At 58.2% G+C, this 22,469-nt stretch overlaps 3 protein-coding genes across 5 annotated transcripts; 2 read left to right on the plus strand and 1 right to left on the minus strand.

The window, feature by feature from the left end:
- Positions 1-275: 275 nt before the first annotated feature.
- On the minus strand, positions 276-6,641 carry LOC142048624 (uncharacterized). Of its 2 annotated transcripts, XM_075075702.1 has the most exons (5): positions 6,096-6,641; positions 5,605-5,827; positions 3,839-3,961; positions 2,300-2,832; positions 276-1,204 (listed from the first exon to the last, which is right to left on the minus strand). In XM_075075702.1, the coding sequence occupies exons 2-5, from the start codon at positions 5,651-5,653 to the stop codon at positions 1,040-1,042; spliced, it is 870 nt and encodes a 289-aa protein (XP_074931803.1). In that variant the 5' UTR covers positions 5,654-5,827; positions 6,096-6,641; the 3' UTR covers positions 276-1,039. The 2 variants fall into 2 exon arrangements, with proteins under 2 accessions (XP_074931803.1, XP_074931804.1); XM_075075703.1 differs by lacking the exon at positions 6,096-6,641 and having other exon boundaries at positions 5,605-5,992.
- On the plus strand, positions 4,833-19,375 carry GALNT6 (polypeptide N-acetylgalactosaminyltransferase 6). Of its 2 annotated transcripts, none has more exons than XM_075075701.1 (11): positions 4,833-4,954; positions 11,595-12,187; positions 13,039-13,211; positions 14,189-14,338; positions 14,435-14,669; positions 16,008-16,125; positions 16,234-16,434; positions 16,931-17,062; positions 17,806-17,907; positions 18,029-18,181; positions 18,331-19,375. In XM_075075701.1, exons 2-11 carry the CDS (start codon positions 11,700-11,702, stop codon positions 18,442-18,444), a joined length of 1,866 nt encoding a protein of 621 aa, XP_074931802.1. In that variant the 5' UTR covers positions 4,833-4,954; positions 11,595-11,699; the 3' UTR covers positions 18,445-19,375. The 2 variants fall into 2 exon arrangements, with proteins under 2 accessions (XP_074931802.1, XP_074931801.1); XM_075075700.1 differs by lacking the exon at positions 4,833-4,954 and adding an exon at positions 8,507-8,571.
- Positions 19,376-20,419: 1,044 nt separating this feature from the next.
- On the plus strand, positions 20,420-22,280 carry CELA1 (chymotrypsin like elastase 1). The gene is given in 8 exon segments (XM_075075704.1): positions 20,420-20,459; positions 20,552-20,634; positions 20,736-20,836; positions 21,083-21,208; positions 21,299-21,377; positions 21,380-21,437; positions 21,726-21,871; positions 21,954-22,280. Coding segments are annotated over 8 exon segments (915 nt in total). The 3' UTR covers positions 22,236-22,280.
- Positions 22,281-22,469: the final 189 nt, after the last annotated feature.

Below are 22,469 nucleotides of genomic sequence, written 5' to 3' on the forward strand. Positions count from 1 at the left end.
TGTGCAAAACACAGGATCACCACTGATGGCGAGTGCTCGGTAACACTCAAACTACAGGTGCTGTTAATGCACGAATAATGCTGGTCGCAGGGGTGACACCCTCCATGCAGTTACTTGCTCCTACCATTCAGGGCAAGATCAAAACCTTGCCTGAGGGCAAACCACGGCCCAGCGAGGTTCACCCAGGCTCTGGCAAAGAACCAGCCGCAGGACCAGAAGCTGCATCCCCCAGTCACACCCACCCACCCACCACCTCCCAGAGCTTGTTTGTTCAAAAGATATTTTCCCCAAGCGACTAACTAGAAAGACGGGACAATAACACACGTGTCGGTCGCATCCCTGCGCTGGAGGTGCCCCTTTCTGCTCCGCCCCACACTAAACACCACGGGACCCGAGCCGGGAGAGGCGACCCCATGCCGATGGGTGCTGATAAATCTCTTCCCACCTGTGGAGGGATCAATTAAACTCCCATAAACTCACTGAGCTGGAGCTCAGGGGATTATAAGAGGAGGGAGAAGAGCCCTCCATTATGCCCCTCCTGGGAATACATTTGGAAGGCGCGATCCAGTCCCCATCATCGCGCCACCGAGCCTCTCTCTAAAGGCCAGTTCTGGTTTAGTGACCATGAAACCCTTGCGATTCTCCCCCCCAACCTTCCATGTTCTTGGAAAAAGCCAATGCGACTTTTCAACTATTCATGGAAAATACATTTCTACCCATTTAAAGGTGAATCCTGAAATATTTCCATTTCCCGTTGAGTTACAGCTCCCCTGCTCAGCCCCACACAAGTCCAGACCCCAGGACAGAAGCTGCTTTGATATCCATGAAGCTCAACAAGCCAAAACACACCCAGAGCCCTCAACCAGCCCATCAAGCAGTGCTTCAGGGACCGAGTGTGGGAGCACACTGGATTCCACGGAAGAGGACTGCCACCTGAGCTGGCCCCGGTCAAAGCCAGCGGCAGGATCTCCTGAAGGTCCAGAGCCCGTCACGTTGGCCAAGGTGCAAACATGTGGATTTCTGATTGTGAAGGCAAGTCCTACTTCATATGGGCTAAGATGTGCTTTAAATAGTCCGCTTGGCCCGCCGTGTCCGATGGGAAAATCTCCTGGCAAATGTCACAAGCCTGAGCGTCCTCGGCAGCAAGGACGGCGCCTTGCCCGAGCGTACCATCCTCCAGCATCCAGCCCGGCATCCAGGATGTCTGCGAGGAGCGAAGGGGAAAAGCGGTCAGTGGGAACGGCAGAGGCAGCCTCTCTTCTAGCCCCCAGCTGTGTCGAGCCTCCAGCCTGGGGTCTGCCACGCAGAAGCACAGCCTCCGAAAGCAGACACCATGTTTTTGTGCCTGCAGAAAGGCTGGGCTAAGGGCTGCTTCCCTGTGCTGGAGTGTGGGGGAGTCTGAGTCCCCCCTCGCTTCATCCTCACCAAAATCCACCGGAGAATCCTGTCTCCGTATGGCATCCCCCATCACCTAGCACTTACCCTTCAGCAGCTGCAATCACTATCCAAGCCAGAACACGAGAAAAGCGCTTTTGTGAGAAGCAAACTGGAGCGCATTTGTAATTTCCTTTCTGTGCCATTATCATTTAAGTGCTGATAAGGCACATTAGGGCTTTACCAGACAGACACCGCTTCCACATCTTTCTTTCTTCTCCTCCTTCTTAAAAGGAAACTAGCTTCTAAATATAGCCCAGGCCGAAAATCAATCACTTTCCCCAGGAATAAGTAGCCATGGCAGTCATGAAAAAAATTTTAAGGGCCTCATTTGGAAGAAGGAATGAAAGGAAATGGGCTTGGCATTATCAGGACCCTCGCCGGTACCGCCAGGGTTTGCGTCCCACCTGTAACACACATGGTGAAGGCTTACCAGGAGGACTGAGGGGCCAGAGTTTAGGATGTCTTTAGAAATCATTCTTTTGCGGGCGTATAAATCAGAGAGAATAAAGGAAATATTTAAAAGCTTATTTAATTTGCAGATTCAAAGGGGGTCCCCCCCGCTGAGACTGAATCGACTGCTTCAAGGGTTCCTCAGTGCCTCAGGAAGGATCACAAGAGGGACTTCTCCCAAAGTGCATCAGGTGCAGCTTGGCAGATCCCAGGGGCTTTTGTCTACCTAATTCCCCTGGGAACCAGAGAATTGGCTGCCTAGAGACATAACCCTAAACCTCCACTCTGCCACAGCTTCCCACGTGTTACAGCGGGGCTGATGGAGAGGATGCTGAAGATTCACAGATGCCATTATGCTGGCAGGAGCACGCAAAAGTCACAGACAAAAATCCCCATCAGCCTCACAATTTACCTTCACAGGTCCTCGGATCTCTACTGGCACTTCAGCCTCTGCAGGCAGAGCACCTTCGCTGGGAGCATCTTCCCTCCAAAGGGTTTCTGGGGCTTCATAGAGGTCCAGAAGAGTCAGGAAGGAGTCCATGACAACTGGGTGCGGTGCAGCCAGCTCCTGCGGGCTGCAGCAAGCTTTCACTTCTTCCTTGGGGATTTTCACGGGAGGAAGCATCCTACAGGTTTTCAGCCACGTCCCTACATCCACCTTCTCGCTCCTCTCTGCCTTGTTACTTGCAAAAGCTACAGCAAGAGCTGCTCCTCCGGTCCCACCGCCGCAGACGCTGCCACTGGCGGTGCTTGGCGGGTACTCGCCATCGAAGCCGGGCGCTGTGTCGGCAGCGTGCGGCTGCGCCAGGGGATGAGCAGAGCCCTCCGGGTTGGAGGCAGCGCATGCCGGGGCCTCTGAGCATTTCTGCCGGCTGGCTGGTGGCCCTTCCCCTTCCTCTGTGACCATGTCCTCCGTGCACTGGATCGGCAGCGACACAGGGATATCTTTGAAAGAAAGCAAGCCAGAGCATTCATTCCTGGGACTTTAATGGCATTTCTGTTTTGCCGTCCCATTGCCTCATTCTCCTTTAGTGCTTGCAAAACAATTGGGCGCTACCTCCTTGCTGGCAAAGCTCGCCCGTCCCTATTGCTTGACCACATACAAGGCTGGACCAGCACAGAAAGGGCATCCGAGGACAGCAAGAGAGGGCTGAGAGTCAGAGGAGTATTAGCTACTGTAGGAGACATTGCAACATCGCTGTGTCCCCAAAAGCCGGGCTGATCCCAGTAATGGCTTTGGTTTAGGTCCTGCCTGGAGACGTTTATTTGCAAGCTAGCCGCAGGAAGGACACACAGACGGCGGAGCTGCAGGGAAAGGAGGCGAGCGCAGGGGTGGGGAGCAACATGAGGCTGCTGGTTTCCCAGCACATGGCAGCCATTTGCCCGAGCCAATCCCTCCTGACCACAAAAAACACCCTTTAAGGTCTGGAACAATGTGCAAAACCCTGTGGGAGTGATGTGAGTGCTTGTGGAAGGACAGACGAGTGTATGGACCACGGCGTGGGGACCGGGAAGGAGATTTCTTGGAAGACCAGGCAGGTTGCTGGGGAGGGTGGAAGCATTTCCCCAGGCGGGATCCCGGCTGTGGAGGCTCCGCTGCCACCCCTGCTTCCCAAAACCGCTCTAGGCAATGGGTACCATCTGCCCCACGCTCCCTCCCCTTCTCCCCAGGGGCAAGAGGTGTGAATAAGCAGCAGCACGCCTGCGGCAGCTTAACATGACTCTAAGCAGACACACACACATGTCACTCCACGTTTGATGGAGAAGGCGAAGCCAAAAAAGCCACAACAGCCAGCACGGGTTGCAGAGCACGTTTCTGCCTTAAACCAGCTACACGTTACCCCCTGCTTTCCTCAGCAAACTTCTTGCCGGCATCAGGACAAAGGTTCAAATTACACTTGCCTGCCTGGATCTGCGGTTTCAGTGCACCCTCCCCGGCCCCGCCGCTTACCGAGGACGGGTCCCTTCCTGGCAGTCAGCTTCTGGAGGAGCTTGCCCTGCTTGACGCACAGGTCCTGCAGCCTGGCGACCTCCTCACAGAGCTGGAGGAATATTTCTTCCATCTCCATCGCACCTGATCAGAAGAAAAGCAAGAGGAGATGACCAGCTGTGTGTTATCCAAAGGCAGCGAGGAGCCGCTGAGGTTACCCTGAGCTGGTGGGATGGGGAGGACTGGGCTCGGTCATGCTGCGGGATCCCTGGAGATCCCACGTGTTCATGTGCGCGGGACTGCAAAGAAAGAAGCACTCCCAGTTCTCTTAAAATTTACACAGAAAAAAACTGAAAAGGGAAGTGATTCTGTCCGGGTCAGGGGATAACTGAACAGCCAAGCTGGGCTTTTCCACCCTCAGCCCACAGCTGCCGCGAGCTCGGCTCCAAACAACCAAAAAGTCCCATTTATTGAAAAATCTACCTGGAAAATGTTGCATTTCCCATTCACTTAGTACCAAGGGAACTAATTTTTTATGCAGTGGGGTGAGAGCAAACAAACTCCAGACAACAAACCTGAATGGGGAACAACTCCCCTTTCCTGGGATGCTCAGCCCCAGGCTGCCCCCTCTGCTCTCAGAAATACCCCCCAAATGAAAATCCAGCTCATTCCCTCATGGTATGCGTTAACCAAATATTGTTACTACAAAGAAAAACCTCTCTGCATTGTGTTCAACACATTCCTCCTTGCTTTAACAGCTGTATTGTGGATTAGACTTTCCAGTTTCACCATATTGCACCAATTATTACCAGTCTGAAAGATAATAAATAAAACCAAAGCTCGATATAAATCTGCAAGCCATCTGCAAAGTACGTTTTAATGTGAAAGATTCGTGTAATCTCAATTAGCATAAATATGCAAATCGGCTTTGCTTCCTGTCATATTTTCCAGGTTCGCTGCTGCTCAGCGCTGCAAATTTAAGCTCCAGCTCTGTAATCAGGGGCTCGGCTGATCGGTTTGACGGAGCCTCCTCTTGACGCTCGGGGCGATGAGGATTCCCCGGTAGGAGCAAAGGGCAGAAATCCCAGCCGGCCAGAAGGAAACGCACCCGGAGCAAGGAAAACTGCAGACAAAATGGTAAGGTTTGCTTCCAGTGCAGGTATTTCTGCACTTCTCACACCACAAACAAGCCATGATGGTAACGGCATCACATTTTCGGCTGCTTGGGTCCCACTGATTCTTAAAAACCAAGGATAAACATTTTGCACCCTCCAAAGCAGCTAACTCCATAGCTAACATATCAAATTAAAAATTAAGAGGATATATTTTGTCTGAGAGTTATATATAACTATGCCAATTAATTATTAAGCAGCGTGTGATTTGGAGCTGTCATTCCCAAGCAAGCCTGTATTGATTTTGTACAATCCCTGCTGGTTTTTTTGGTAGGTAACTGCTTCTTCATTTCCTCCAAATTACTTTTGTGACACTAGGAGGATGGTGCACCAGGAGATTTTAATCTCCTGCGTAACCTCAGAAGCATTTCACGAATGGCAATTCAAGGAAGCAAACCGAGAACACAAAAATCCTGGGGAAATCAGATGCCCAGGGTTTACCGAGTGACTCGGAGGGGCAGGACCTGCCTTCAGCCGTGCTTCTCCCTCAGTGACGGGGAACGGGACTGGTTTAACACAGAGAAAAGCCCGTCCCCCACACCGTCCCCCACGACACAGCCCGGCGCGGACCCCGCGAAGCCAAAAAAGCTGCATTTTCTGCAGAAGCACACTTACTCTGGCGGGGGGCCCTCCTTCTCCCGGCTGGGTGGCCGCGGCGCGACATCGGGCTCGGCGAGTCGCAGCTGAAAAAAGTTCAGCAGCAGCAAACTTTGGGGTAGGGAATTTCCCCTTCAGTTTTTGTGCTCAGAGCGAAACCTCTGCACGGTGGCAAGGCAGGAAACAAAGCAGCAGTGAATTACAGGCAGCCACTGTGCAAACCCAGCGTTTAAATTTAGCTCTGCAAAAAGCACAGGAGACAATTATGAAGGCCACCGGTGGCCTCATGGCGGGTGAGTGTTGGCTCCTCTCTGCGTCGCGCTGCGTGAGGCAGGTGCCTTTTCTCTGACTCAGTTTCCCCTGCCTTTCTCTGGCAACTTGTTAGTGCTTTAACATGGAGGCTGCTGGGTATTTATGCGTCTGCGGTGCCCTGGAGCCCTGCCCAACTTATCCTCTGTAAGGCAGCTAATATTCAAGCTAATATCCCAATAATCCAAATTAATACTCACTCTGCCTCAGGTCAAATCTCCCAAATCCTTCGTATGGTGCAGGAGCCAAGGCAAAATCCTCAGCTGGGTGATTAAAACCCGCCCAGGGCTTGTCCCTCTGGCATCCTGGAGAAGCCGCTGGGGTTTTCCACGTCTCCCTCCTGCGCATCTCGACTGCAGCCTCTCCCGGGGTGCACGGGGGGTTTGGGGGATGCTTGTGCCCTTCCTTGCTAGCCCAGGAATCCCCTGCCGAAGAGCTCGTACCTGTCACATCATCCCTGAAGGGGCTTTGAGCAGCTCTTTCACACCACCAATATCTCACCTGGTTTTTCCGGTGAGTTTTTGTGCTGTTACTAACAGCTGCTCATCCTCAGGCCGAAGCTTCATGAAGATACCACCATCTAGTGTTAAACACGGGTCTTGAGGAGGTGGGAAACGGGGCACTTGCCATTTGGGGCTGCCGCCTTGCTGCACGCCGGGGGGGGATCGCAGCCCCGTCCGGGCTCGGGGTGCCGGTGGAGAGCAGCAAGCTGGCGCAATCGGCAGGTCGATGGGAAGATGAAGATTAATAAGGGATGACACAGAGGGATGGGAATAATTAGCAAGTTCCAGCGTTGACAGTCTATTTATAGCCACCGGTGTCCTCACAAAAAATATTACCAGTGATTATTGCACCCTGGTAAAACAGAGGGTAAATAAACTCCCAGCTGTGGTGAACCACTGCCCCCGAGCCAGGAAGCTCAGGAGGCTCCGCAGCACTCATAGAGTAGTTAAAAAATAAGAATAATAACAACAAAGGTGGCACAAACTAAGGGACAAGCATGTGCAGGAAGGGTGCCCGCACCCTGCCGGTGCCTCTCTCCCCGGCAGTCGGGCAGTATAGGACCTATACCTCCTGGCAGCACTCCCAGTTGCAGGCCTTTACTGGTCCCCAGCACACCTGGGGCCACGCCCCTATGGCATCTATATGTCACCTGTGGCTCCTGCCACCTCCAGTGACAGGCCCTTGTAGCCCTTATGGCCTCTATAGGCCCCTTTGGCTTCAGCACCCCCAGAACCAGGGTCTTGTGGCCCTTATGGCCTCTATAGGCCCCTGTGGCTCCAGCACCCCCAGCACCAGGCCCCTCTAGCCCTTATGGCCTCTATAGGCCCCTGTGGCTCCAGCACCCCCAGCATCAGGCCCCTCTAACCCTTATGGCCTCTATAGGCCCCTGTGGCTCCAGCACCCCCAGCATCAGGCCCCTCTAACCCTTATGGCCTCTATAGGCCCCTGTGGCTCCAGCACCCCCAGCACCAGGCCCCTCTAGCCCTTATGGCCTCTATGGGCCCCTGTGGCTCCAGCACCCCCAGCACCAGGCCCCCCTAGCCCTTATAGCCTCTATGGGCCCCTGTGGCTCCAGCACCCCCAGCACCAGGCCCCTCTAGCCCTTATGGCCTCTATAGGCCCCTGTGGCTCCAGCACCCCCAGCACCAGGCCCCCCTAGCCCTTATGGCCTCTATAGGCCCCTGTGGCTCCAGCACCCCCAGCACCAGGCCCCCCTAGCCCTTATGGCCTCTATAGGCCCCTGTGGCTTCAGCACCCCCAGCACCAGGCCCCTCTAGCCCTTATGGCCTCTATGGGCCCCTGTGGCTCCAGCACCCCCAGCACCAGGCCCCTCTAGCCCTTATGGCCTCTATAGGCCCCTGTGGCTCCAGCACCCCCAGCACCAGGCCCCCCTAGCCCTTATGGCCTCTATAGGCCCCTGTGGCTTCAGCACCCCCAGCACCAGGCCCCTCTAGCCCTTATGGCCTCTATAGGCCCCTGTGGCTCCAGCACCCCCAGCACCAGGCCCCCCTAGCCCTTATGGCCTCTATAGGCCCCTGTGGCTCCAGCACCCCCAGCACCAGGCCCCCCTAGCCCTTATGGCCTCTATAGGCCCCTGTGGCTTCAGCACCCCCAGCACCAGGCCCCTCTAGCCCTTATGGCCTCTATGGGCCCCTGTGGCTCCAGCACCCCCAGCACCAGGCCCCTCTAGCCCTTATGGCCTCTATGGGCCCCTGTGGCTCCAGCACCCCCAGCACCAGGCCCCCCTAGCCCTTTTGGCCTCTATAGGCCCCTGTGGCTCCAGCACCCCCAGCACCAGGCCCCCCTAGCCCTTATGGCCTCTATAGGCCCCTGTGGCTCCAGCACCCCTAGTGCCAGCCCTTGCGGCCCCTGTACGACCCTGCCACCCCCCGCGTCCCCGGCATCAGGCCGCTATAGCCCCCGTAGCCCCCACAGCCCCTGCCACTCCCGGCACCCCCGTGCTCAGCCCAACGGCCCCCGCAGACCCCTCCCCGCCGGCACCCCCGCTGTCGGGCAGGCCGGCCCGGGCCCAGCGGGCGGCGTTAGGACCGCGGTGGCGCCGCCCCATGCACCTGTGTCTCGGGGCCGGCACGCGGGCCCCGCCCCGCCCCGCCCCGCCCCGCCGGGACGGCACCTGCGGCCCCGCGCCCGCCGCCGCCGCCGCGGAGCCGGGTGAGCGGGGGGGGACGGCGAGGGAGGGGCGAACCGGGGCGGGCAGCGGGCGGGGGGGCACCGCCGGGGGCGGGGGGCACCGGGGCGGGGGGGGGGAGGCGCTGCCGGGGGCGGGCGGGGGCCAGCCGGCTGCTCTGGTCCCGGTCCCGGTCCCGGTCCCGGTCCCGGTCCCGCCGCAGGGCCGGTGCACTGGGCGTACCCCTGCGGACTGGGGAAGGGACCAGCCTGAAGTCCCCCGAGGAAGGGGTGGCCGGTCCGTGGCCCCCGCCTCCCGGTGAAAGAGTGTCCTGGGGAGACACTCCCCCGGCGAAGGGGGAGCTGGGGGGGGGCCCGGTGCGGAGCCCCCCCCCGCTGAAGGCGGAGTCGGGGGTTCCCAGTGCGGACCCCCCCCCCTCCATTGCGGGTGACGGGGGAGCCGGGGGGTCCAGTGCGGAGCCCCCGTCCGGGGGTGCGGATGTGGAGCCCCCACGGGGTACAAGCCGTGGGGTCCACGGAGGGAGTCCCCCCGGGGGAAAGGGGAGCCGGGGGGGTCCCGGTGCGGAGCTCCCCCCCCCCACCCCCCGGGGGAGGTGCGGGAGGGAGGGGTCCCGGTGCGGGAAGGGGGGACTTGGGTGTCCCGGGATGAAGCCCCTGCAGGGGGAAGGGTCTGGGGTCGTGGGATGGAGCCCCCTCTAGGGAACGGGGTCCCGGGAGGGAGCCCCCCGGGGCTGTACGGCGCTGTGCACCGCGGTGGGTGGGATCCTGCCCCCTTTTACCCCCACAGGGCACCCCAGCACCCATCCCCGTGGGGCAGAGCTGCCACACAGCCCTTCTCCGGGGCTCCCGGCCCCCCCATCACCAGGAGCGGGTCCGGCACCCCGAGAGCTCATCCCAGCTGGGGTGAGGCCAGCGGCTCGACGGCGGGAGCCCCATGGACCCCCCTTCAGGCCGAGCAGCGCCTACTTTCTCCTTGCACCCCCTGCCTTCACCCCTTCTTAAAACCAGAGCCCGGCCCCGATGCTCCAGCACGAGGACCCTAATCTCACTGGCCACACCAACCATTTTTCGGCCCCACCAGTAACGACCCCGGCTTTTACCCCGTCCCAGCGGGTGGCGGGGTCGCGGGGTGGTGCAGGATTGCACCCCGCTGTTGGCTTTTTGCAATCCCAACAGCTTCCGATATCGCAATCACGGCTGCGGCGCGCTGCCACGTGGAGCGCGTGGCCACGTCGACCGCAGCCGCCCTGTTTGCTTGTGGCATTGTGTCGGTGTTGATTTATTTTATTTTCCCTTCCCCCCCCCCCTCCCCCAACCAGGGGGGCGTCTCTCGATTTCCACCTCTCTCCCTGCGATTCCTCCCTCCCGTGCCATGGGGGATGCTCCAGCTGCCACCAAATTCCCACCAAAACCCCTTTTCCCCTCTTCCAAACCCGACAGGCTCCACTGGCTAATTTTGGCGTTGGTTTTCCCGGGTACAAGGCGCGCCCCATCCCGACGTGGGATTTTCGGGATGGGCTGGATGGGACGGAGCAGCATCGACCTGTGGGTTTGCAGGGTTGCTAGCGGATAGCACAAGTGTGCCAGGAGCTCAGGCCGCAGCTTGTTGCAAAATTCACCCCAACACTTTTTTGGGGAGGATTTTCGGGGGGTTTATTTTGCTTGTTCACCCATTTTGGGATTGGACTGGGGAGGGGGGCTGGGGTTGGACCCCCCCTCAGGAGCTGCAGTGCCGCTGTGGTGCACAAACCTTGCCCACTCCCCGAGTGCCGCCCTGGCGTTTATTAACATCGCACAGCTAGCGAGTGTGCTTCGTTAGCGTGGTCACAGCAACGTGGCAGGAAAAAGACTCTGGGAGAGATGGGGAGATAGTGAAAATGGTGTTTTCCTCCCCAAAACGGGTTGCTTCTTGGCCGCTCGCCTCCTTGCACAGCAGTGGCTTGCACCGTGCAACGAAAGCATCGGGGCTTAGAGGCGCAAGTGAGGTGGGAGCATCTTTGCTCAGATACGAGCAGAAAATGAGGTGGATTTATCCTTTTTCCCACATTTTTGCCCTTTTCCCCCCCCTCCGTGGGGCCAGGTGCCGCCCTGTCCTGCCACGACTCGCGGACGGGCGCCCTTGGCAGTGAAGCGTGGTCTGGCCGCTGGCTTTGATCCCTGCGGCGCTGAAAGCGGTGACCCCGGGGACCGCCTTGTCCCTCCTCCTTACAAGCCAAAGCTTCCTCGCCCTTGAAGTTGCTGGCCGGTGCCCTTCTCTGCTCTGGGGCCACACCATTTCCAAGGCAATAAAAAGAAAAGGGAAAAAAAAAAAAAAAAAAAGAAATAAAAGAAGGGGGGGGAGACCTGAAGTGGAGGAGGAGGAGGAGATGCTGGTGAATGGCTCCCACGGAGCTTGTCCATGCTCCGGCAGCAGCGGCTCACAAAGAGCAGCCGCGGGAGGTTTGCTCGTGGTGGGAAAGCTCGGCCGGTCGCGGTGCTTTCACCGGGTCCCGGCAGAGGCTTTGGAGCCGGTGCTGAGCTCTCGGCAGCCGCCGCACCGGGCAGGGCGCCGGACACCGAATCTGCTCTGATACAGCCGAAACCGAAGCGCCGCGGGGTCTTGCGCGTGTTTTCCTTCCGAGCGATGCTGCAGGCAGGAAAAATACCTGGGGAAAGGCTTTTTCCATGTGGCCAAAAATATTTTGGCAAATTTTGCCCCTTTATTTTAGCTTCGCTGGGCTGCTGCCGGCGTGCGCGAGGGGCTGCAGGGGGGGTGCTGCAGCAGCTGGCTTGGCCACGGGAGAAACTGCTGGGGATGTCCCACGCTTGTTGTGGCTGGACCCAGCACAGCTCACAGCATCTTTTGAACGTCACTTTTTCCTCTTGCTTTATTTTCTGTGTGGATTTATGGGCCGGGGGGGAAGAGGATTGCAGGGGTCTTACTTGCTCCGTAGCAGGGAATGAGCTTTGAATTAGTATATAATTAATATTATATTAATATCAAGGGGATACACCTGAAGTGCATCCAGTCCATGAATTAACCTGCAGGTGTTTCTCCTTCTCCCCAGGTTAATGGAACAGAGCAGATCATCATGAAGCACCCTGAGATCCCACAACCCTGAAACACCCATTGCCGCAGGCAGGACCCTCCGGAAACCACACAGGGGAAAAAAATGAGGCTCTTGCGGAGACGCTACAGCCCCCTGAAGGTGGCTTTGGCTGGCGCCATCTTTGTCATCTTCCTCTTCATCCTGCAGAAGGACGTGGGGAACAAGGACCCGAGCGAGGAGCCCTGGTTGAAGAACATTGTCCAGGGGAAGGACCAAGTCCTCGACCTGATGCTGGGGGCGGTCAACAACATCCGAGACTCGATGCCGAAGCTGCAGATCGGAGCTCCGGTTCGGCAGGAGGAACCGCCGCCCAGCGCTCGCTCCTGCCTGCCCGGCGTCTACACGGCGGCGGAGCTTCGGCCGCTGATGGAGAGACCCCCCCAGGACCCCGCCAGCCCCGGAGCCGACGGTAAAGCCTTCAAGAAGGATCAATGGACGCCGGAGGAGACGAAGGAGAAGGAGCAAGGTTACGAGAAGCATTGCTTCAACGCCTTCGCCAGCGACCGCATCTCCCTCCAGCGAGCGCTGGGACCCGACAGCCGCCCGCCGGAGTAAGAGCCGGTGCCCAAAGAGCCCCGCAGCTCCGCTTGCTTCCTCGATGGGGAAATTTAAGGGGAGATAAAAGCGGATTGGGGATGGGATGTCACCGAGCATTGGCAGGGGATTGAACAGAGGAAGGGCTGAGAAAAACACTTCCCCCACCCCCCCACCCCCCTTAATTTTTACCCCCTTGAGGTTGGTTTTTAACAGCGATGGGCAAAAGCCAGCAGCAGCTCTTTGTGTCTCCACATACCTGCTCGCGGACGGGTGGCTCCGGCATCTCCCCCTCCTTTCCCTCCCCTCCTTTTATTTCAGCCCGCTCCAGTAATCGGACTTTTTCTTTTCTTAGCCGAGTGGAACAGCCTCAGACCCCACTGGGGCGGGGGGGGGAAGGAAGTGGCATAAACTTGAGAGATTTCCTTGCCTACCCTCCAGCCATGAGCTGCCAGATTAAAGCATGGCCCCCCCCCCAGCCCCTGCCAGCTTGGGGAGGGTGGGCTGGGGAAAGCGTGGGGGATATTTTGGGGTGGGAAAAAAAGGCACGAATAGGAGGTAGAAACCCAGCCCTGGTGTGGAAACTGCTGCCCCCCGCGCCAGCAGGCGATTATCCATGCTTAGCAGGTGTAGCGGTGACACTGGGGGGGGACACGGGGGCCGGGCAGGAGGCAGGAATGTGTTTCACTCGACCGGCAGCGGGGGGAGAGGTAGAAATCAATTGAAATCAAAGCGGCGACGAGCTGAGAGCCATCGGGGCTGGGAGCCGCTCTCCTGCTGTGGGGTTTGGGGGGATGAGGGGTGTTTTGTTTCTGTCCTTCCCTGCCCAGCCCTGTCTTGCTTAGGCCACTGCTTTTCTCTCTCGGAGGTGCATCGACCAGAAGTTCAAGCGGTGCCCCCCCCTGCCCACCACCAGCGTCATCATCGTCTTCCATAACGAAGCTTGGTCAACGCTGCTGCGGACGGTGTACAGCGTCCTGCACACCTCCCCAGCCCTCCTGCTGAAGGAGATCATCTTGGTGGACGATGCCAGCACCGATGGTGGGATGCGGAGGCCGCGGTGGGATGCGGGGGCCGGTGGGATATGGGGGCCGGTGGGATGCAGGGGGAAGCTGAGCATCTTTCCGTCCATGGGAGCAGTGGTTCTGAGCCACCTGGAGGAGAAGTGGCTCATGCCAAGTCTCCGAGCAGCCCAGGATGCATCTGACAGTTCTTCCACTTGTTTTTGCGTCTGCCCGGGAGCGCTGGCGGGGTTTTTCCTTTCTCCGGCACCGCTGTTAACCCAGCCCTGGAGAAAAACTGGGCGTTCCTCCTGCATCCTGCAAACACCTCAACCACCGGCTGGCTTGGCCGCCAGGCTGCAATCCTCATTAGCTACACCCAGAGCAAATTAATGATGTGGTTCAGAGTCGGGGCGCTGGAGAGGAGCGGACTTTGCCATCGCCCCAGAGATAAACACTCCTTCTGCCCACGGCGCCTGCACAGGCTCCCAGGGAACCACCTCAGGGCGGTGCAGGGGTTTATTGCCTGTGAGCTGGGCTCCCGCTGCCGTGGGGACATGGGTGAGATGGTGTCTGGACCAGCTTCTGTCTTGGCTGCATCTGCCAAGGAAGGAGAGAAATCCCAGTTTCGCAGGGTGACACCTTGTCTGCTGTCCCTTCCCTCGGTGACAGCTCCTCTGCTCGGTCCCGGCGACACTTTAGCCACCGGGCATGAGGCCTTCTCACCCCATGGTTCCCTTAATCCCTCTCTGGTGGAGGATTAGATGGGGCGGGGTGGCCGGCTGCTTTGCAAAACCCGCTTTCTTTAGCCAAAAAACCTTCTTGGATTTTGGGGGAAAGGAGGCTCTGTGTCTCCCTGAGCCCGCAGCCGGCCCCAAACCCGGGTGCGGGGTCTGAGCGGGTGCTCCTACGAGGGGCAGGGGTGGGATGGGGGCAGCACGGTGGGCTGCTGGGGCGCAGGAACCGGCATCTCCCCTCTCTAGACGGCACTGGTTGCTCTTTTTTTCCCCGCCCCAGACTACCTGAAGGACGAGCTGGATCGCTACGTGGAGCAGCTCCAGATCGTGCGAGTCGTGCGGCAGAAGGAGAGGAAGGGGCTGATCACGGCGCGGCTGCTGGGGGCCAGCGTGGCCAGCGGGGAGGTCCTGACCTTCCTGGATGCCCACTGTGAGTACCCACCACCTCCCGGGGGTCCCCGGGGTGCTGGGGTGGGGGGCAGTGAAGTTGTCCCGACTCAGTGGCCAACCCTTCCCTGTGTCCCAGGCGAGTGTTTTCACGGCTGGCTGGAGCCCCTCTTATCCCGCATCGCCGAAGAGCCCACGGCCGTTGTAAGCCCTGATATCGCCACCATCGATCTCAACACCTTCGAGTTCTCCAAGCCCAGCCAGAACGGCAAACAGCACAGCCGGGGCAACTTCGACTGGAGCCTGACGTTCGGCTGGGAGGTTGTCCCGCCCCGGGAGAGGCAGCGGAGGAAGGATGAGACCTTCCCCATCAAGTAAGCCATCACAGGGGGGCGGATCTTTATCCACTTCAGAGCTGGTGTGATGGGAGCAAAGGTTGGATGCGCCCTGGGAGTGCCGTGTCTGGACCCAAAGGCTGCAAAATGAACCAGCTGAGTGTGTGTGGCTGCTGCAGGGTGCTTAAGGAGGCACGGCCGGGGGGACAAAGAGCTGGGTGCCCTGTGCTGGGAAACCGCCCCTTCCTCCAGGTGGTTTCGCTCTTTTTCCAAAAAATCTGAGGTTTTCCCTGTTGATTTTGGTGCCTCTGGGCGGGCGATGCCATCCCTTCCCAGTAGAACTTCCCCTGTGGGGTGCTTGGCTTGCGGGATCTCAGAGGATGCCCAGGCACGGTCAGAGCTGTGGGGCCAGCAGAGGAGAAGCCTCCGCTGGGGTTTGGCAAGCATGGAGCCATAAAGGAACTTCTGCAGAAACACCTTTAATTGCCTCCAGCCACCTCTCCGCTCCTGCAAAGTCTCTCATTAAGGGTTTAATCGCTGACTTGTATCTTCTTGCTCGTGGATACCCAGCTACGTGGGCACAGGGTGGGCACCTGTGCTGGCACAGCAGCAAGAATATGTCACCTGTGGATTAGATTGCACCAAAAACCCTATTTTTACCTGCTTTTTTTTATGCAGAGAAACCCTCAATGGGTTTTCCTGCTGCACTTCTCTGTCGGTGCCCCACGGTAAGCCGGGTGCTCCCACCGGGAGATACCGGACACCCTGCCTGGCCCTGTCTGCATCCTGTCCCCTGGCCGGTGGCAGGGCTGGCTTTGTGCGGGGGTCACCCGGGAGACGTCCCCGTCCCAATAAAGGTCCCTTTTACCGCGAGCCGGCGGTTTGGCTCCCGGCGGCGTCTCATCTCCGCTCAGCAGGAACGCAGCAGCTCAGCGAATCCCTTTTTTTTTTTTTTTTTTTTTATTTTTCCTGAATAAAAGCAAGTTTCTGTTCCAGCCTCTTCTAAAGATCAGATGGAAAAGATTAGAGAAGCCAGAGGAGTGAATGGGGCGCCGGCCACTGAGCTCTAATCTCCCCCCTTCTTTTCGGCTGTAGGTTTTCAGTAACAATATCCTCCTTTTGCTTTGAGTGGAGAGCTTGTGGCGAGGCCCCTCGGTGTCACGCTGCCACCGCCGCCTCCGTCCCCTCCTGGCAGCTGGGTCTGGCCCCTGCACCAAAGCCACCACATCTGGGGCACAGCGGGACGGGGCAGGGAGGTGGGGGGCCACAGCTGCAAAGTGCTCACTGTGACAACCATGATGTCCCCAAAACTCAGGCTTCTGCTTTTCTATTTTTATTTTAATCCTATTTTTCACCCCCCCTTCTCCCTCCCTGTAGGTCCCCGACCTTCGCCGGTGGCCTCTTTGCCATCTCCAGGTCCTACTTCGAGCACATCGGCTCCTACGACGATCAGATGGAGATCTGGGGGGGCGAGAATGTGGAAATGTCCTTCAGGGTAAGGATGGGACGGTGCCATCTTCAAAGGGCATCTTCAGGGATGCTCCTTGTTGGGGGGCACGGCAGGGTTGGACCCCCCCACGTCTCAGGAGTTGCCTCCCCATAGGTCTGGCAGTGTGGGGGGCAAGTCGAGATCATCCCTTGCTCCGTTGTGGGTCACGTCTTCCGCTCCAAGAGCCCCCACACCTTCCCCAAGGGCACCCAGGTCATCTCCAGGAACCAGGTCCGCCTGGCCGAGGTCTGGATGGACGAGTACAAGGAGATCTTCTACAGGAGGAACCAGCAAGCTGCGCAGATGGCCAGAGAGGTACCGGGTGCACCGGCAGGCTCCTAGTTCTCCCGAGGGTTGCTGATCCTTCTGGGAGCTCAAGCCTGAGCAGAGGGAGGAGGTGGGCTCAGCCTGGAGGTGGGAAAGCAAATGCGAGTGGAAAGATGTAGCCCAAAAGCTATTTTAATTTTTTTTTTCTATTTGGCCATAACATTTTCCAGTAGAAAAAACATCAATTTCTTTAAATTTTTAATTTTTTTTTTTTGTTTTTTACAACACCAAAAGGTTGTGTTGTGATGCCAAAATGTCCCAGCCCTCCTGGTGAGTGGCCAGAGCCTGCGGGTACCTGCCAGGGACCAGGGATGTCTTGCAAGGCCCCGCAACCAGTCCCGGTGCTGGGCAGGCCGTGACAGACGATGACAAAGCCGGGGGGACCCCTCAGCTCTGAGCCCCAGCTCGGGGGGGTGTTTTTTCTTGTTTTTCCCGTGCTGGCTTCGGAGGTTAGGTTAATTTTCTCACGTGACTTTGTCGATAGAAGACGTATGGTGACATTACAGACCGGCGCAAGCTGAGGGAGCAGCTCCACTGCAAGAACTTCACCTGGTACCTCCAGACCATCTACCCGGAGATGTTCGTTCCCGACCTGACTCCGACTTTTTACGGAGCGGTAAGTACAGGGGTGCCCAGAGCATCCTGCTGGGCTCCGTCCTTGGCTAGAAATAGTCCCCAAAAGTTTGGGTTTGGGGGTTTTTGTGTTTAACCCAGCATGCCGGAGGGTTTTGGTGCAGCCGTGTCCGTCACCGCGTCTGTCACCGGCTGGCGGGGCCGGTCCAGGCTCTGGCTGACAGCAAAAGAGCTGGAATCTGGCAGAGCTGGTTTGGGGCGAGTTACAGGGTGGGGGACCTGCAGGGACGTGGCATTGGGTTAAATTGGGCAAAAGAGCCAAAAGCTGCCACGAGCACATTGGCACACGCAGGGTGGACTTGAAAAACCGAGCAGGATGCGGCGTGCTGGCTCCATCCCGAGGGTGGGGCTGCCAAAAGAAGGCCCTTTCTTCCAAGATGGGTGTTGGGGTCTGAGTCCAACCCTCCTCGGCCAAGGCAATGTGAAAGCAGCTGTTGCATGCGGTGAGGGCCAGGAGCTGGCTCCCAGCCGGGTTTAATTCACCTTTGTTTCCTGAAACCTCATCCCGGGCAGCTCCCGCCTTTGACTCAGTGGGTCAGAGGCATTGGTGTGGGCGTTCCTTACGTCCTGGAAAGGACAAGGGACCCGGACACAGTGCCTAGTACCGGGATCATGTTTGTACAGCAATAATTAAGTGCCCCGCAAAGGCCAAACCCGAGGCGGGTCCCTACCCCGGCAGCTCAGAGCATAGCTCACCCCCCTGCCCCTTTTTTTGCCTCCCTGCAGATAAAAAATGAAGGCACCAAGAGCTGCCTGGACGTCGGTGAGAACAACCACGGTGGGAAACCGCTCATCATGTACCCCTGCCATGGCATGGGGGGCAACCAGGTGGGCATCCCTCAACCCCCGGCGTTTCTCCCTCCCACAGTCCCCCCTGTTTTTCCCCTGGGGGTTACTTTCTCGGGGCGCAGCAGCATGATGTCCCCTCTCTGGTCTCACCCCCCCCCAGTATTTTGAGTACACGAGCCAGCGGGAGCTGCGGCACAACATCGGGAAGGAGCTGTGCCTGCGGGCGGGCTCGGGCTTGGCTGAGCTGGGTGACTGCCAGTACAGAGGGAAGCCTGGCCGGGTGCCGGCCAGCGAGGAGTGGGACCTGGTGCAGGTGAGGAGATGCATCTCCATCCCGGCAATCACCCGAGGGGATGGCGGCATCATCCCCACCATCGTGATGCTTCTCTGCCGCTTCTCAGTCACATCCTTTCTGCATCCCACCAGTATTGCTGAGCTGGTGCCGTCTTTATTTTTTGGCAGGACCGGCTGATTAAAAACCCTGCCTCCGGTACGTGCTTGACGGCACGAGGGAAGCACCCGGCGATGGTTCCCTGCAACCCAGCAGACGCCCACCAGCTCTGGTCCTTCACCTAGGCGGGGAGCAGAGCGGCCTGAGCCCCTGGCCGTCCCCAACCGTGCTCAGGATACCAGAATCCAAAAAAAACTTCCCTTTTTTATTTTTAATTTAAGAAGCAAAAGCCTTAAATATGCTGCATTTCACGGTTGCCTTGAACCCAGTCCCGTGCCTTTGGAGCAGGGAGGCCCGGAGAGCCGAGCTCGGCCGGTGGTACCCCACAGAGCCCAAAACCTGGAGGCGTGGAGGTGCCTGAGGATGCTCTACAGTGCCTGGCTGCTGCTCGTCTTTCCCCTCCCAGCTCCAGCCAGAGACTCTTAAATCCACATCAGGCATTTAAAAAACAAGGACGTGTCGCCCGGTGTGTGAAAGCTGGGTGGGAAACTCCTTCCAGCGAGGAGGAGGATGGTGACTGGCCATGTGGCTCCTCCTGCGGGAGGGTGGGTCGTGGTTTGTCGTGACCCTGTGTGGGTGAGGGAATCCCCCCAAGTGCTGCCAGGATCTGGCCCTCGCCCGCCATGGCACTGCAAGCATCGTGCATCGCTGCTGCGGGGATGGGAGTGCTGCCTGCCTTAGAGATATCGGGCTTGATTTTGGGCGGGGGGGGGGGAGTTAGATTATTTTTTATTATTATTATTATTATTATATGATGATTCCTGGGCACAATTCTGCTCATCCTCGTGCTGATCTGGAGGAGGGGTTTTCCCCAGATGGCACAGCTCGAGCGTGCCGCGGCATCCTCCCAGAGAGGCTCTCGCCAGCGCCCGGGTGCAAGATCTCCTCCCTCCCTCCCTCCCCTGGTTTTCTTCAAGCCCAACTACTGTAGCTGCCAATTCCATTGCCACCCATTGATGGTGGGGAGGAAAAACCCTCCTGGAAGTGGCGTGGGGGTGGGAGAACCTGTCTTTGGATACACAACCTCAAATAAAGAGATGATTTATTTTACTGACATTCTGCCTCTGGCTTCCTCTGAGCTCCCACCCCGCCTCTGATTTAATTTCCCTCCCTCTTTTTGGCCTGGAACCTCCCTTTTACAGCCCTAAAGTGGGTTTAAAGCCACTTTTGCAATGAGGTGTCACACTTGGCTTGGTTCAAATTTGGGTTAGATTGTCCTTGTGCCAGGGCGGAGGTTTCGCTGCTTTACCTCACTGTGTTCCCTTCTGCACTGATAAAACAAATAAGTGATTATTTGAGACCATTTTACCTGTGAAATTTTGTGTTTTCCTTAGAGATAAGAGCAGAAATGCAGCAGGTGCTTTTTTATTTTTTTTTTTAACTGGGTGGACCAATAATCACCTCTATCACAAATGCTGTTTTCCAGTGGCTGCTCCATCAGTGGAGCAAAAACCTCGATGCCACAGGTTCACCCCCCCCAGAATGGCCTCCATTTCTTTTTAAAGCAGGGAAAAAAATAAAGCTGTTTTGACCAGAAGTCAGATTTTTTTTTACAAACCATGCTGCTGTTTCATTTAACCTCAAAATAATGCCCCACGGAGGTTGTGTCCGGTCTCTGCTCCAGTGCTGGCTGTCCTGGGGGGTGGGTTTTATTGGAGGGGGTGAAGGTCTTGCCCTGCATTTGCCTCGATTTCCCCATCCCGGGGCGATGCAGGAACCGTTCATGTGTTGGATAAAACTCCCAGAGGCACCCTGGGGATAAGTGTGAGGCGAGAGCCGCAGCTGGGGTATCTGCGGCGCTTGAGGCTGGGGGAAACTCGTGACAGCGTTGCCCGAGATGTGCAGAAAAGGAAGACGCAAGAGCAGGGCAGCATCTCCCGGGGCTTTGGGCCGCCTGCCCGAAGCCGAGGGAGGCCTGGGGGGCACCCAGGGCTTTTCATCCCTGGCTTTTGGGGCCGTGTGTGGTTTGGAAGAGGGACCAAGGCTGCACAGTAGCGCTGCGTCTCCTGGTTTTCTTCCCGTTCCCTCCTTCTCCGTCCCATTTAAAGCCGCTGGCGGCGCGGCCCCGCCGCAGACAAAGCGCCGCCGTGGTCCAGGATGATGCCGCAGCTCGTGCTCCTCGCCGCCCTCACCCGCTGCGGTGTGTCCTCCGCGGGAAGCCCGTGGCCTCGTCAGCTAATGACGACCCCTCCCGGTTGCGATTCACACCCCCGCTGTAATTCTCTCCCGCAGGACGCTGCTCCGAGCAGGGTCTCGATGGGGTGCAGCGGGTGGTCGGTGGGACTGAGGCGCCTTTGCACTCCTGGCCCTCCCAGGTGGGTCCTTCCTGGGGTCAGAGAGCAAATCCCTTCGGGGCCTCGTCTCCCCAAGACCATGCGGTGAGACCCCCCCACATCTCGCATCCCCCCCTCCCCAGATCTCCCTCCAGCATTACTCCAGTGGCAGCCGGCATCACACCTGCGGAGGGTCCCTCATCCGGGAAAACTGGGTGATGACGGCAGCCCATTGCGTGGATCGGTGAGTGGGCACAGGGACCCCACCTTCCTCTCATAAAAAAGCTGGTTTCCACCAAAAACCTCTTCAAAGAGAAATTTTGAAACCCAGAGAGCAACGGTCATTTGAGGTCTTTGCTGGTCCTCCATTAAGGGGTTACGTGGACCATCTCTGGGAGCATCTTCTCGCACTGACCCTTTCCATACCAGCTCCCCGTTAAAATAATAATAATTTATGGCCTGATCCTGTGTTTTCTCACCTTCCTGGCAGTAACTTGAAATTCTGTGTCATGGCCGGCGATCACAACCTCTACGTGAAGGATGGCAGCGAGCAGATCTTCAGCGTGCGCAAGATCATCATCCTTCCCTACTGGAACAGCAACAACGTCGCTGGGGGGTACCGCACATGGGGAGGGGGATTTGGGGGGGGGCAGCGTCGCTGGGAACGAGCGGGGTCCTTGCCACACCCTCTCCCCCGTCTCGCCAGCTACGACAGCGCCCTGATCCGCCTGTCCAGCTACGCGACCCTGAACAGCGCTGTGCAGCTGGTGGTCCTGCCCCAGGAGGGGGGTCTGTCCTGCCCAACAACTACCCCTGCTACATCACGGGCTGGGGTCTCACCCGCAGTGAGTGCCGACAGGTCGTCCTGGCCCTAAATCACCCCAAAAACATGGGAAATGTGGGGAGCTGAATGATGTTTTTAAGTCCTTTGGGGTCCCGGGAGCATCACACAGGGCTTTGCTCTGGGCGTGGAGGTGCCCAGTGTCGGCTGGGGCCGTGCCAAGGTTGGGGGGGATTTTATGCGGGAAAAGGGGCTCGGTGGCAGCTACGGGCCCTGCGTCGGTGAGGGGGGTTTTGCCGAGTCTCGCAGGTCTTTGCTGGCACCACGTTAACCGGCGCTCAGTTGCATGCAGCCAACGGGCAGCTCTCCAGCGTCCTGCTGCGGGCGTACCTGCCCGTGGTGGACTACCAGGTCTGCTCCAGCTCCTTCTACTGGGGCTCCACCGTCAAGCCCACCATGGTCTGCGCCGGCGGTGACGGCAAACGATCCGGCTGCCAGGTACATCCCGGCTTTCCCCCTCTCCCACATCCCACCGCCGTCCCCGTTCCTCCCATCTCATCCGGGTTCCTCGGTCCGGCAGGGCGATTCGGGCGGTCCCCTGAACTGTGTGGTGAACGGGCAGTACCAGGTCCACGGCGTCACCAGCTTCGTCTCCACTCTGGGCTGTAATGTCGAGCACAAACCCACCGTCTTCACCCGCGTCTCTGCCTACATCTCCTGGATGACGAAAGTAAGGCGGCAGCAGGGCTCGCGCGGCCGTGGGATGAGACCTGGCGCTATCGTTGCACCGATGCACTGGCTCTACCCCTGCTCAGCTCGACCATTGCTTTGCTTCTCCTTCCAGGTGATGGACAAGAACTGAGCGGTGGCAGAAGAGCCCGGTCGCCGGCCCGGGCGATGGACGTCATCTTCCCGCTGGTGGACGCTTTGCCCCGCAGCCTGGCAATCCTCTCTCCTCCAGGCCTCAGCATTCTTTTCCCCTCCCGTATTCCAGAGCATCTCTTTGGCCACGTCCCTCCTCTTCCTCGCACCTTAGGAAAGAGCTGTGGGGAAAAGCAACTGGTGCCGCGCTCTCGGGGCAGCCGGAAAGTCCTTG

This window comes from Phalacrocorax aristotelis, chromosome 26, assembly GCF_949628215.1.
Source record: "Phalacrocorax aristotelis chromosome 26, bGulAri2.1, whole genome shotgun sequence".
NCBI classification, from domain to species: Eukaryota; Metazoa; Chordata; class Aves; order Suliformes; family Phalacrocoracidae; genus Phalacrocorax; species Phalacrocorax aristotelis.